This window comes from Gopherus flavomarginatus, chromosome 4 (genome assembly GCF_025201925.1).
Source record: "Gopherus flavomarginatus isolate rGopFla2 chromosome 4, rGopFla2.mat.asm, whole genome shotgun sequence".
Taxonomy (NCBI): domain Eukaryota; kingdom Metazoa; phylum Chordata; order Testudines; family Testudinidae; genus Gopherus; species Gopherus flavomarginatus.
In genome coordinates, this window is record NC_066620.1 from 76029121 (window position 1) to 76042962 (window position 13842).

At 43.0% G+C, this 13842-nt stretch overlaps 1 protein-coding gene across 1 annotated transcript; it reads left to right on the forward strand.

The window, feature by feature from the left end:
* The first annotated feature begins 12624 nt into the window (after nucleotides 1-12624).
* On the forward strand, nucleotides 12625-13560 carry LOC127050058 (taste receptor type 2 member 1-like). Its single transcript, XM_050951593.1, has one exon. The coding sequence runs from the start codon at nucleotides 12625-12627 to the stop codon at nucleotides 13558-13560; it is 936 nt and encodes a 311-aa protein (XP_050807550.1).
* The last annotated feature ends 282 nt before the right edge of the window (nucleotides 13561-13842 follow it).

The window sequence follows — 13842 nt, forward strand, 5'->3', positions numbered from 1 at the left end:
GGAGCCTGAGCCACAACCCCCTACTGAGAACATGTGGTGGAGGGTGCGTGCGGGGGCGGGAAAGGTCCAGCTATGCAATGAGCCAGGACCTGTTTGAGACTCCACCACAGTCCAGTCGAGCACAGATGAGCCTGATGAAAGGAAGGAGCCTTGGGTAAGTGTGTACATGCATTTTTTCTTACAATTTTTAAATGTAAAGATGGTGCCCAACACATAGTTAGCAGGACACAGGTATCGATTTATCATTTTACTCATACAAGAAGAGGTAGTGGTACAATAACCAGATATAGAGTTACCTGCTTTTCATTCCCCTGTAAGTTTTTGGATCGGGGTGCAAGTGGATCAGTTTGGTTGTGTACACAGGGATGTCCCTTAAATCCTCCTGAGAGATCTTGATGAAACCATCATGGAGGTACACTGACTCCTGAAGGTTTCTAGAGCTGGCTGCCTTATTTCTTCCTGTGTGGTAAGACACTTTCCCATACCACTCTGCAATGACTTTGGCAGGCATCATTGCAGCCAACAGGCAAGAGGCATAAAGGTCCAGGCAACTTTGGGACACTAGCTGCAGCTGTGCTGTCTGTGCCTTTGTTACTCTTAGCAGTTACTCCCACTGGCTGTTGAAAATAGTGCCAGTACTCGGTGCTATTGCCCTATACTCATGCAAACAAGGGGGCCTAACTCCACCAATGTTCGGAGCTGGGTCTCTCCCCTGGCCCTGCCTGCTGCCCCATAATGCTTCCCCCGGCCCCTACCTGTTGCCCCCGTGCACCTTCCCTGGCCCTGGAGTGTCCCTGCCTCAAATGGGAGGCTGCTCTGCCACTCCGCACTGTGCTCCCTCGCTGCTGCCGCCTGCCGCTGCTGTCTAGAGCACAAGAGTGGCACCGGGGGCAGGCTGAGGTGGCTGCTGCACCTGCAGAAGGGAGGAGGTGCACACACGATTGGCAGCCCTCCCGGCACCCACCAGGAGGCGACGCCCAAGGGGCTTCCGGGAGACGGAGTCTGGACCTCACCTGAGCAGCTGCTGGGTCTTGGGTGAGTGTTCGACCATGTGATCCATCCCCACCCGCAGCCACCACTCCTGCCTCACACTGGGCAAGGGGCAGCCCCATCCCCCATGAGGCTACAGTGAGGGGCAGCAGGCTGCAGCAGGGGAGGAGGTCACATGTGATGGCAGCCCCCTTCCCCACTGGCACCCACCATAAAGGAGGCGAAGGGGCTTCCTGGACCTGAGAGGGCCCTGACCCCTAGAAGCACATGCAGTGACAGTGCCAGGAGCTCGCTGCTGCTGTGGGGGGAGAGGGCTGGGGAGACTGTGGCTTCCTCTCTGGCCTCAGCCCCGGTGCAGCCTACCTACACTCCAAACTCCTCATCCCCAGCCCAGCCCCACCCCAGAGCCCTCATCACAACCCTGAGCCCCCTCCTGCACCATGAACCCCTCTTCCCCAGCCCTACCCTGCAGTCCTCACCCCTTCATCCCAACCCTCTGGCCTAGCCCTGAGCCCCCTCCCACACCCCAAACCCTCATCCCCATGCCAGAGACCTCATTCCTCCCCACCGCCCACATTGTGCAATATAGAGAAACTGTTAAATGCTTACTGTTTCCCAGATATGTGTGGCAGGAGATGATTAATGGCCCTACACACTCACACTTGCATAAAAATGGCCCTCACTGTGGATTTGCCAACTCCAAACTTTTTACGTTATTTTAAAAAATATATATCGGCTTAGAAGGCAGGTGTGTCTTGGAGGTGTGTGTGAGGGACCTGGACCGGTTCTGGGTACAACCAAAAATTATACAAACCTGCTGCGCCTGTGCCGGGGGACAGTAAGGGCAACCACAGTTTCATATACACTGATCTGTGAGAGCCAGGGCTGGTGTATGTGGAGCCAAAATGGGCAGGAATGTTTGCTGCCTTTCTAACATTAAAGTTCAGTTCCATTAATTTATGTTAGAAATTTGTGTTATGTTTTTTCAATTGCACATTGGGGTTCTTTGCACGGCTTTTGTTACACAATAAATTTATATTTTAAAAAAATAACTTATTTTGATTACTTCACAATATATACTGTGGATTGGCTGGTGCTATTCTAATCACCCAGTACTTGTAATTGTACAAGAGCACAGAATTCATAGGTTCAGTGAAACACACAGTATAATAATTACAAATGTGCAGCAAGAACCACATAATTCATAGGTTCAGTAAAAGACACAGTATAATAGTCATAAATGTAAACAAAGCACTACATAATTCCTAACAGTTCCTAAAATTTCAGGGTCAGCCGGAGCACAATCCACCATATCACAGCAATTTAGGGCTCTTTAAAGTCTCCCTCAGCCACACAGCGTCTCATTGATTCTTGTAATGGTCTTTGTGTCTGGCTGTTCAAAGTCAGCAAACAGCCACTGCATCTCTACCCTGGTGGCAGTTTCTCCACTTTTACCTCACAGGTATTCTGCAGGACATAATAGGCAGCTATAACTGTTGGAATATTTTTCATGCTGAGATCCAATCTTATAAAATAAATAAATAACTTTCTGAACAATCCTGTGTTCTTGAAGCGTCAAGTAACCTCTCTGGCCAGACCACACTGATGTCAGTGAAGTGTCCTCAGTGATCCACCACCAGTGCCTGCCTAGCCAGAGATGAGTAGCCATTTCTATTGATGTACTCTGTGGTAAAGTGGACTGGTGCCAAAATAGGGCTATGGGTACTGTTTATTGCCCTACCACATTTCAGGAACCCTATTGCTGCAAAGCCATCCAGTATGTCCTGCACATTGCCAAAAGTCACAGGCCTGTGTAGCACGAGATGATTAATGGCCCTACACACTTGCATGAAAATGGCCCTCACGGTGAATTTGCCAACTCCCAAACTGTTTCCCACTGAGCAGTAGCAATCAATGCAAGCTTCCACAGTGTGATCACCATTCACTTCTCAGCTGTTGATGCAGCTTTCATTCCGGCATCTCTGCCCTGGAGGGCTGGGGTGAACTCTGCACACAGATCCATGAACGTGGCCTTGCATATCCAAAAGTTCTGCAGTCACTGCTCGTCATCCCCAACTTGCATTATGAGGTGAGCCTATCAATCAGTGTTGGTTTCTCAGACCCAGAAGCAATGCTTCACCATCTGCAGCTACTGCGTGAATGTCATCAACAACCTTGAACTGGTTTTCCTTATGTCCCTGAGCAATCTGTGCTTGAAGAACTCATCATGTCCCCTGTTGTTGCAGTTCTCCCTGAGGCTCTGCAAATACCGGCAGATCATGCATCCTGTATTTGCAACGTTTGTGACAAATTCAGTAGCACAGGGCTCTGTGGGCTCCGTGTTTCTATCAGAGATGGCAGGCACTAAAAGTGCCACGTGGGACTTTTTTTTAAAAGAAGGAGCAAAAATTATGCAACATAGGTGGCATTATGGGATGGAAAAATTGCATGATCGGAACTTGACCCCTTTCTCCCTGTCATCCTGTGTAACTCATTTCTATCCCACAACACAGTGTGAAAAGTGCCTGAAAAGCTCTGTGCTAGGTGACAGTGAGTTGCACAGTGGTACAGCAACACAAGCGCTCCTGGCGAGTATGCACAGGGCCGACACAAGCAAACAAGTATGCATGTGCACAAGTGATATGCTAACTGCAGTGGCTTTACTTGAATATAAATTGTATTACCCAAACTTTATAGTGTAGACGTGGCCCTAGATTAGAAGTAGAGCATAAAATGGGGGCTAGTTCCATCAAACCTATAGGATTCCAAAGTGTTCATATATTCCATAACAGAAGTGAGGAAAAGACACTGTCATAACTAGAAAGGGAAGCGTAACAACCCTCCTGTGTACAATACTATAAAATCCCTTCTGGCCAGAGATACCAAAATCCTTTTACCTGTAAAGGGTTAAGAAGCTCAAGTACCTGGCTGACACCTGACCCAAAGGACCAATAAGGGGACAAGATACTTTCAAATCCTGGGGGGAGGAGGGGAAGGCTTTTGTTTGTGCTCTTTGTTTTGGTGGGTGTTTGCTCCTGGGACTAAGAGGGACCAGACATCAATCCATGCTCTCCAAATCTTCCTGAACAAGTCTCTCATATTTGAAACTTGTAAATAATAGCCAGACAAGGCGTGTTAGTTTATCTTTGTTTTTCTCAACTTGTGAATGTTCCCTTTGCTAGAGGGAGGTATCCCTGTTTTGCTGTAACTTTGAAACTAAGATTCTTTGAATCTGATTACCCTGTAAAGTTATTTTCCATCTTGATTTTACAGAGATGATTTTTACCTTTTCTTTTTAATAAAAGCCTTCTTTTAAGAACCTGACTGATTTTTCCATTGTCCAAAGACCCCGGGGTTTGGGTCTTTGATCACTTTGTAACCAATTGGTTAGGATATTACTCTCAAGCCTCCCCATGAAAGGGGGTGTAAAGGTTGGGGGGATATTTTGGGGGAAGAGGAACACCAAGTGGTCCTTTCCCTGTTTCTTGTTAAATCACTTGGTGGTGGCAGCGTACCAGGTTTTAACCTAAGCTGGTAGAAATAAGCTTAGGGGGCTTTCATGCAGTCCCCACATCTGTACCTTAGAGATCAGAGTGGGGAAGGAACCCTGACAGACACATAACAAATCAAAAAACAATCCAACATTACTATTGCAGCAATGTATAAAATATGTATTCATGCAAATTAATGGCTCTTACCCTAAAGGATAAAGGCAGCTATCCTCCCCCCATACAAGTATGGGAATATTAGACTCCATCTATTAAAAAAAGGTCTCTCAGTCACTCCTCCTATGTCAAATTTATATTAGGGCTGTCGATTAATCACAGTTAACTCACGTGATTAACTCATAAAACTTAATCACAATTTTAATTGCACTGTTAAACAATAGAATACCAATTGAAATTTATTAAATATTTTGGATGTTTTTCTACATTTTCAAATATATTGATTTCAATTACAATACAGAATACAAAGTGTAGAGTGATCACTTTATATTATTTTATTACAAATATTTGCACTGTAAAAGTAATAAAAGAAACTGTATTTTTCAATTCACCTCATACAAGTACTGTAGTGCAATCTCTATCGTGAAACGTGCAACTTACAAATGCAGACTTTTTTTGTTACATAGCTGCACTCAAAAACAAAACAATGCAAAACTTTAGATCCTACATGTCCACTCAGTCCTACTTCTAGTTCAGCCAATCGCTAAGACAAACAAGTCTTTACAGGAGATAATGCTGCCTGCTTCTTAGTTAAAATGTCACCATAAAGTGAGAACAGATATTTGCATGGGACTTTTGTAGCCAGCATTGCAAGGTATTTACGTGCCAGTTGTAATAAAAATTCATATGACCCTTCATGCTTCGGCCACCATTCCAGAGAACATGCTTCCATGCTGATAACGCTTGTTAAAAAAATGTGTTAATTAAATTTGTGACTGAACTCCTTGGGGGAGAATTGTATGTTTCTGGCTCTATTTTACCCACATTCTGTCATATATTTCATATTACAGTAGCCTCAGATGATGACTCAGCACATGTTCATTTTAAGAACACTTTCATTGCAGATTTAAAAAAATGCAAAGAAGGTACCAATGTGAGATTTCTAAAAATATCTACAGTGTTCAACCCAGGGTTAAGAAGTTGAAGTGCCTTCCAAAATCTGAGAGGAATGAAGTGTGGAGCATACTTTCAGAAGTCTTCAAAGAGTAACACTCCGATGCGGAAACTACAGAATCTGAACCACAAAAAATAAAACCAGCCTTCTGCTGGTGGCATCTGACTCAGACGATGAAAATGAACATGGGTCAGTCCACTCTGCTTTGGATTGTTATCGAGCAGAACCCGTCATTAGCATGGATGTATGCCCTCTGGAATGGTGGTTGAAGATAAAGAGACATATGAATCTTTAGCACATCTGGCATATAAATATCTTGTGACACTGGCTACCACAGTGCTATGTGAACACCTGTCAGGTGACATTGTGAACAAGAAGTGGGCAGCATTATCTCCTGCAAATGTAAATAAACTTGTTTCTCTGAGTGCGAGTGACTAGCTCAGTGGTCCCCAACCTTTTTGTGGCCAGTAGCATAGCACATTCATGTTTTCAGAAGTGTGGTGGACACCAACAATTTTTCAAGGCTTATTTTGTATTTGTACATTAAATAATATGAAAAACATCATATTTAATATTACATAATATATGAATCCATAAGATAAAAAGGGTAATTTTACATGTAAAAGGTATTAATTAAATTATTCAGCAATTACTCTTTCACTTTACCATGTGAATTTCCTCTTTTTTTATCTACCTGTAAGAAAAATTAAGGGGGTTTTACAAAATAAATATCATAAGTTTCATCTTATTTATTTTTAAAAAGTAAAACATTGTTCAACTGCTGGTCCAAATATATTTGTTATTCTTACTTTAACATAGAATGAAGCCTGCAGCCCCGGAGTTCTCTGTCCCTGGCAGGCGGGGGGCCACAGTTTCTCTCTGGCTTAAGCCACGGCCCTTCACCTGCCGGGGACCAAGAACACTGGTGCCCACAGCCTGCAGCCCCAGAGTTCTCTGTCCCCAGCAGGGGCAAGGCCACAGCTTCTCTCTGGCTCAGAGAAGCCGTGGCCCCACTCCTGCCAGCGACAGAGAACTGCGCCTGCAACCCTGAGGAAGCCAGAGAGAAGCTGCAGCCCCGTGCCTGCCAGGGACAGAGAACACTGGTGCCTGCAGCCCCAGAGTTCTCTGTCCCCGGCAGGTGCGGGGCTGCGGCTTCTCTTCCCTGCTGGGCACTAGGCGGGCGCACATAAATGCCCCAGTGGGCGCCATGGCACCCACGGGCACCACGTTAGGGACCACTGGACTAGTAGAACAAGAAATAGGACTGAGTGGACTTGTAGGCTCTAAAGTTTTACATTGTTTTATTTTTGAATGCAGTTTTTTCTGTACATAATTCTACATTTGTAATTTCAGCTTTCACGATAAAGAGATTGCATTACAGTACTTGTATCAGGTGAATTGAAAAATCCTATTTCTTTAGGTTTTTACAGTGCAAATATTTTTAATAAAAATAAATATAAAGTGAGCACTTTACACTTGGTATTCTGTGTTATAATTTAAATAATATATTTGAAAATGTAGAAAACATCCAAAAATATTTAAATAAACGGTATGCTATTATTGTTTAACAGTGTGATTAATTGTGATTAATATTTTTAATAATTTGAGGACCCTAATTTATAGCCCTGATACATAAAAGCAAATAGTTGTGCATTTTTATTGGTCAAATTTTGTGGTCAAACTTTCTCTAGTGTAAAGAAATGTAAAGATAACTTGTACATTTCTTTGACTTCAATGGCATAGCTCCAATTTAAGCTAGGTATGAATTTTATTCAATATTTCCCACTAGATTTTTTTTTAGTTCTTCGTTTTCCCTGTTCCTTGTCTTCTCACCATTTTAGCGTTTTTCCCTTTGGTTTCCTCTGTTTCAGTGTGTCTGTATCCCTTAATCTAACTCTTCTATTATTAATACTTTTAATTTTTTTCCTTCAAGTATGATTTTCACATCTTCTTTTCTATTGAAGACACTTCTTCCAGTTATAATTCTGTCTCTTGTCAGTTTGTACATGTAACCCACACACCTCCTGGGTGTGGTGCTCTGTCCCATCTGGTGGCACCAAGACCACTTACAGAGAGATAAATGAGTCTGCTACAACCTTAGCTAAGGGCTGTGTGGCATTTAGCTCATACAGTAGAGGCGCATGCACTAAGTTCCCGAGATCCCAGGTTCAATCCCGACAACCAGGATCTGTTGGTGTTACATACATTTTTCCCTTCAATGTTTTTCCATTTGGTAATTTTATGTAACTACAATCTACTTTCCCCTAGTCAAGCCTCTCCCATCTTTGTAAATCATTTGTCCTTCCTTTCCTCTGTCTTTTCCTCGTATTACCCGAATATCTTCCCTTCAATCTGCCCATCTCCCACCTCTCCAACTCTTTCCTGGTTCCAGGTCCTTTCTTTTCTTGGTGGCCCTATTCCTGTGATGACTGGGGACTGTGTGAGATGTGAGATGTATCCAGTGAAACCCCCAAAAGGCTGGGGAGGGGGATTTCTTTTGCTAACCATAGCATTGGGAGAGGGAGCTCATGGCACTGGATGTTTCCCCTCTGAAATGGGGGCTGGTGGGATGGGGAATATTTTCCTGGGTCGTCTTAGTCTTTGTCCATCCCCCACAGGCTGCAGTTCTGAAGCTGACTATTTCTTCTTCTGAGAAGGAAAATTGTCCGAAGGACAGCAGTTACAGCTGACAGCTGTGCACCAGCTGGCGTTCAGCTCTGCTCTTATTCCCACAGAGCACTCACTGCTGTAGGTGACAAGATAAAGGGATGGCGAAACAGCTGCCAATTTCTGTGCAGCTCCATTTATGAGATTTCTTGCCAGGGAGAAATGGCCATCAGTTTCCCTCTTCAAGTGCTCCAGAACAGTGGGAAGGGTATTGAGGTAGGCAGAAATGAGAGGGCAGGAAGAGAATCTATCAAAGAATAGTCTAACAACCTATGCCTAAATGAAAGGCTGTGTATTATGGTATATGTTTAGCTGTTTCCTAATACTAGAATTCATCTGGATTGTTTGTTGTGTACAGATGATGTGCAACTGATGGATACAAAAATGCTGCCCTATTTGTAGATATTGGCCCTGACATGTAAAGGGGGCCCCTCAAAACAGGCTCTGTCCTGGGCACTGTTTTGCTCCTGTGATAAACTCCAGGTGTTTTCTAAGCACTTAGTTGATTAGCTTCCCATAAATCTATGGGTTGTGCCCACAAATTAGGTAATTAGGCAAGTGTTATGGATTGGACCAGCAAAAATACAGAGGCTGCCTCTGAAAATTAGGCTCACCAGAAATATGTACAAATAGCTTAATAAGAGAGAAGCCCTTTAGAAGAACATTAAAGTGAGAATTGAGTTAAGCCCCAAAAATGCCATCCCTAACCAAGCTCTGTGAAACCCTCTGGCTTGTCTTAGTTAAAGATTTACCAGAATGTCCTTCTCTGTCATCTCCAATACTGGACTCCAATACTGGAAGTCCCACTAATCTCAAGTTCTACAATGAGACTTTTAAAAACACAAGGCCCTAAAGCAAGTGTGTCGAACTCGTTTGGAAGAGAGGGATGGATTCCATGTTTGATAATGATGTGTGGCCAGGATATCGATTCAGAACTTCACAGACCCCTCAATCCACAGAGGATCTCTCGCTGAGTTCAGGGGGATGTTTGTATAGAGAAAAATGGAGAGAATGCTGTTTGTGTAGTAAGTGAACTTGTATTTGTTATTTATTGAGCAGTTCATTGTCAGATTCAATATCCCTGTGTGACAACATGCCCCCATTTAGGCCACCATTACTTTTGCCCTTTGTTCCTCTTCTTTCTCCATCTTCCCTTCTCCGTCTTTGCGCATGTCCACTGTTGTTCTCTCTGCATTTCCTTCCCTGCAACAACTACCAATTCCTACCACCAAGGGCTTCACTCCCACCCCTATTCCTGTTCCATCCACTAAAATGATCCACATTGGGATAGTTGATGTTGACATTGACATGCCATCATTTGTGTTCAGAGCTGACACTCCAATGAGATGAATAGAGGGTAGGGGGAGTCCATATGTCTGAGCCATTGCTTCAGGCTGTCTTGCAGACCCCGAGAGACATCATGACCTCAGTTTACACCCAGTTCATGTTTGGAAAGTTCTTTCTGAAGCCATGTAAGCAAGAAACTTACTTTTTTCAAAATGGAAGCTTAGCTGCTGCATAACCTGGTTATGTCTAAATATATCTATCATGGAGGTATGTTTGACACCCTTCCCCTACAGGGACCATATATATTTGATTGCTTCATTCTCTCAACCTTTTATAAATGGGTCATCCTAGAGTGTAGGATCTTTGCACTAGGGCATGTCTCTTCTTGTAAGTTTATAGCATCTGGCACAATAATGCTCTCATCCTCAACGAGGTGTCCGAGGATCACCCATAAAATAAATATTCATTAATCAGACCAATAAGCGGAGACTAGGCATGTACAATTTAAATCTCTAAATAATAAAACTGATGTGAACCTTTTGACCAATAGTGTGTGCTGTGGAGCAAATTCTGACTCAGCTGGGCAAAGGCCTGTGGCAGTCATGTACTCTGTGTTGAGCCATTGCTGCAATCCGATTAGATTTAAATGGCTGCTTGAAACAGCATGAACTGCAGCAGTCCAGAGTGAAAACAAAAGTGCAATAATTAAAATAATTATTTTTTCAAAGCTGGAAAAGGAGAAATTAAAAAAACCAAACTGAACATGATCACAAGCAGCAAGTTCACAGCAAAGTGGCTAGTGACATTGGCACATCCCCATATAATATAAATAAGAAACAGTAGGTTATCATTACTGTAATGGAATCTTTCTGAGATTTGCATCCCATGGCAGCTGGGCCTAACATGATCAACAGCTAAAAATATCACTAATTCTTTTCAGCTGTGATACACAGGCAGGAGAAAAGGTTGTGCCCCATTTAGATATCAGCACCTCAGCATTACAGTGAGACATTTTGCTCTTGAAGCTTCACAGAGTGGGCAGAGTTAGGAGATGGTGGATTCAGACATATTTCCTACACTTGATGATCTTTTTTGATTATTTCAGCAACTGAACTCATTGTATCGTTTGTAACAAATGGATTGATAATAGGTGTGTCCTGCATTGAGCGGCTCAAAAACAGAAAATTAACTTTGTGTGACATGATCTTGACTAGCTTGGGCATCTTCAGTTTTTTCCTACATTGTGCAGTATTGATCAATTGTTTCCCCTTTACATTACATCAAATGGTGAGTGCAGAGTGTGAATTATGGAGAGCCATCTTTATGGTTTTGTTAGTAAATATTAACCCTTTTAGTCCTAAAAAGCCAGGCTGCACAAAAATAGCTCCTTGCTGGCAGATAGAAAATTGGAGGAAAGAGATAAAAAGTAGCAAAACAAGGAGTTAAAACAACAAATGGAAGGTGTAATTATTTTCAATACCTCCTTGTCTTGTCATTGGCTGGAGACATGAAATAAAATTGAAGGATTTCAGGAACAAATTAGTCAGAAAGCTAAAGAGAAGCTAAGATGGAAATAACAGGCTAGGAATCTCAAAACGGGGAGTACAACAACAGGTTACAGCAGGACCAAGACTGAAGAGGTGAAAAAAATCTGAAGGCACCGTTTGGATGTATCTAACTACTGCCAGTCTCTGGCTTGCCACCTGGCTCAGTGTCTTTTACTGCACGTAGATTTCCAACTTCAGCTGACCCCTCTTCTTCTGGCTGAAGATGAGACTATCAGGGCTACTGACACAGCTACTCATGGTCTTCTTGCAGGCCTGCTGATGGGGGGTGGGAAGGGGCAATTGCCCAGGGGCTCCGAATCCTGTGTTTTGGTTTGGGGCCCTGCGGGCCGACGCGATTGGTCAATGCGGTCGGTCCCAGAAGTGACAGGTCAGTCCCAGAAGTGATTGATTTGTCACTTCTGCTCCAGGTCCCGCACACCCTAGGGACGGCCCTGGCCTGCGGGCCCAGAATTGATGTTGCTGGGCCTGTCTCCTTGCTGGTCTCCTTGCTCACTCTGTCCCTTCAGCAGGGTGTGTATATAGCCAGTATTTACACAGCTCAGTAAAGACTACCAGGAAACTTACCACAGTGGAATGTAGATATAAGGATACTTCCTCCGTTTGCCTCATTATTTCATCCATGCTTGGAACATATATACACTTCATTATATTTTTTTAATTCATCCATACAATTGTTAGTCACTTCTCTGTGCAAACATATCAAGAGGATGGAAAAAAATGCAAGCAGCTCCAGGGAGGTCAGCAGTGAGGCTCACGACAGTGCTGTTACAACTCTGAGCTCTTTCCTTTTATTTTACATTGTTTATTTTGTGTCACAAGGTCTATTTTTTTTTTATCAAAAACATTTGCTGATGGCAGCCTTTACTTCATCAGGTTCTGTGGAGTGATAATGGCTGCTTATCCCTCTGGGCACTCTGTTATCCTGATTTGAGGCAATCCCAAGGTGAAGAAAGCAGCAATGAGGGCTCTAAACCATGCCAAGTGCAGGGTGACAGAGGAGACTCCATAAAATTTCCCATGACTAAAACCCACAGAAAGAGATCCATGGCTGTATTGTGTAATAGGAGCAACTTATGACTGGTATCTTGTGCTGCCTCAGATAGAATGAATAGCAGTAGTCCAATCTGAAAATGAAGGAGCAATAATTAAAATCAATAATAATAATTATAAAAATCAAGAAAGAAAATAAATAGAAAAAAGTTTGCGAAGCTGGTCACAGACAGTCACTGCACAGCAATGAGGAAGTAGATATACAAATAAAAGACAGGAGAAAGGAATAGATCATCCCAAATGTAATAGAATCTTTCTGAGATTTGCATCCCAACAAACACAGGTGAGTCTTCCAAGTTCAATAGCTGAAAACATCTCCTATCTCACTTTCAGCTGTGATACAAAGGCAGGACAGCACAGGCCCCGATAAGTTACCAAAAGCCTGGCACTTCAGTGAAGAGCTTCAGAAGCTGGACAAGCATTAGTGACCACAGGCAGAACCATGCTTCCTGTAATTATTATTAGTTTGATCATTTTAGGAATTGAGTCCATTATAGGGATTATAGCAAACGGATTGATAATCGTTGTACATTGTACTGAGTGGATCAGAAGCAGAAAACTGACCAGTTGTGACATGATCTTGACTAGCCTGGGCATCTCCAGATTTTTCCTACAGTGGACAATGTTCATTTACAATATCTTCTTTGTATTATCTCCAGTGATGAATGGAGCGTGTGCCATATGGAGAAACCTCTATATTTTTTGCATGTATCTAAATACTCTCAGCCTCTGGTTTGCTACGTGGCTCAGTGTCTTCTACTGCATGAAGATCGCCAACTTCAGCCAACCTTTCTTCCTCTGGCTGAAGCGGAGAATATCAGGGCTAGTGCCACGGCTACTCATGAGCTCCTTCCCGGTCTCCTTGGTCACCTGTCTCCTTTCAGTCAATGTCATAGATAGAAAGAACATAGGCAATTCAACGAATAATCTGTCAGGAAACACCAGAGTGGAATGTAGCCATAATGTTAATTCATCTTCTGGTCATTCTATTTTGCACATGCTTGGATATTCCTTTCCTTTCTTTATATTTCTTGTTTCTGCAGTACTGTTAATCACTTCTCTGTGGAGACACACCAAGAGGATGGAGAAAAACACAAACATCTCCAGGGACACCATTACTGATGCTCATGTCAGTGTAATTAAAGGTCTGATTGCTTTCATTTTCTTCTACATTTCATATTTTGTGGCAACAGTGCTATTTTTATTAAACATATTTGCCCACGGCAGTCTCTATTTCTCATGGTTCTGTGTATTGGTAGCGGCTGCTTATCCTTCTGGGCACTCTGTTATCCTGATCCTGGGTAACCCCAAATTGAAGACGGTAGCGGTGAGGGCTCTGAACTATGCAAAATGCTGGCTGAGAGATGAGGCTTCATAAAACTACTCATGATCAAACGCCACAAAAACAGCCCCTTCCTCCCTTCTATTCTTGAAATAATTTCCCCTTACCACTGTACGCATGAAAATTAGAAGATTTCCCTCCAGAACTTTGCTTCATGTGAATAGTGGTAGTGGACAATGTTAAACGTAGAGTGACATGATTCTTTTAATCTAAATGTCTGTGAATTAATAACTCATAGAAGTCGAGGAAAAACTCCTACAAATTATAAGCTACGTTGTCTGAGACTGAGGAGTGGAAGAACCCTTGAACTGGTGCACA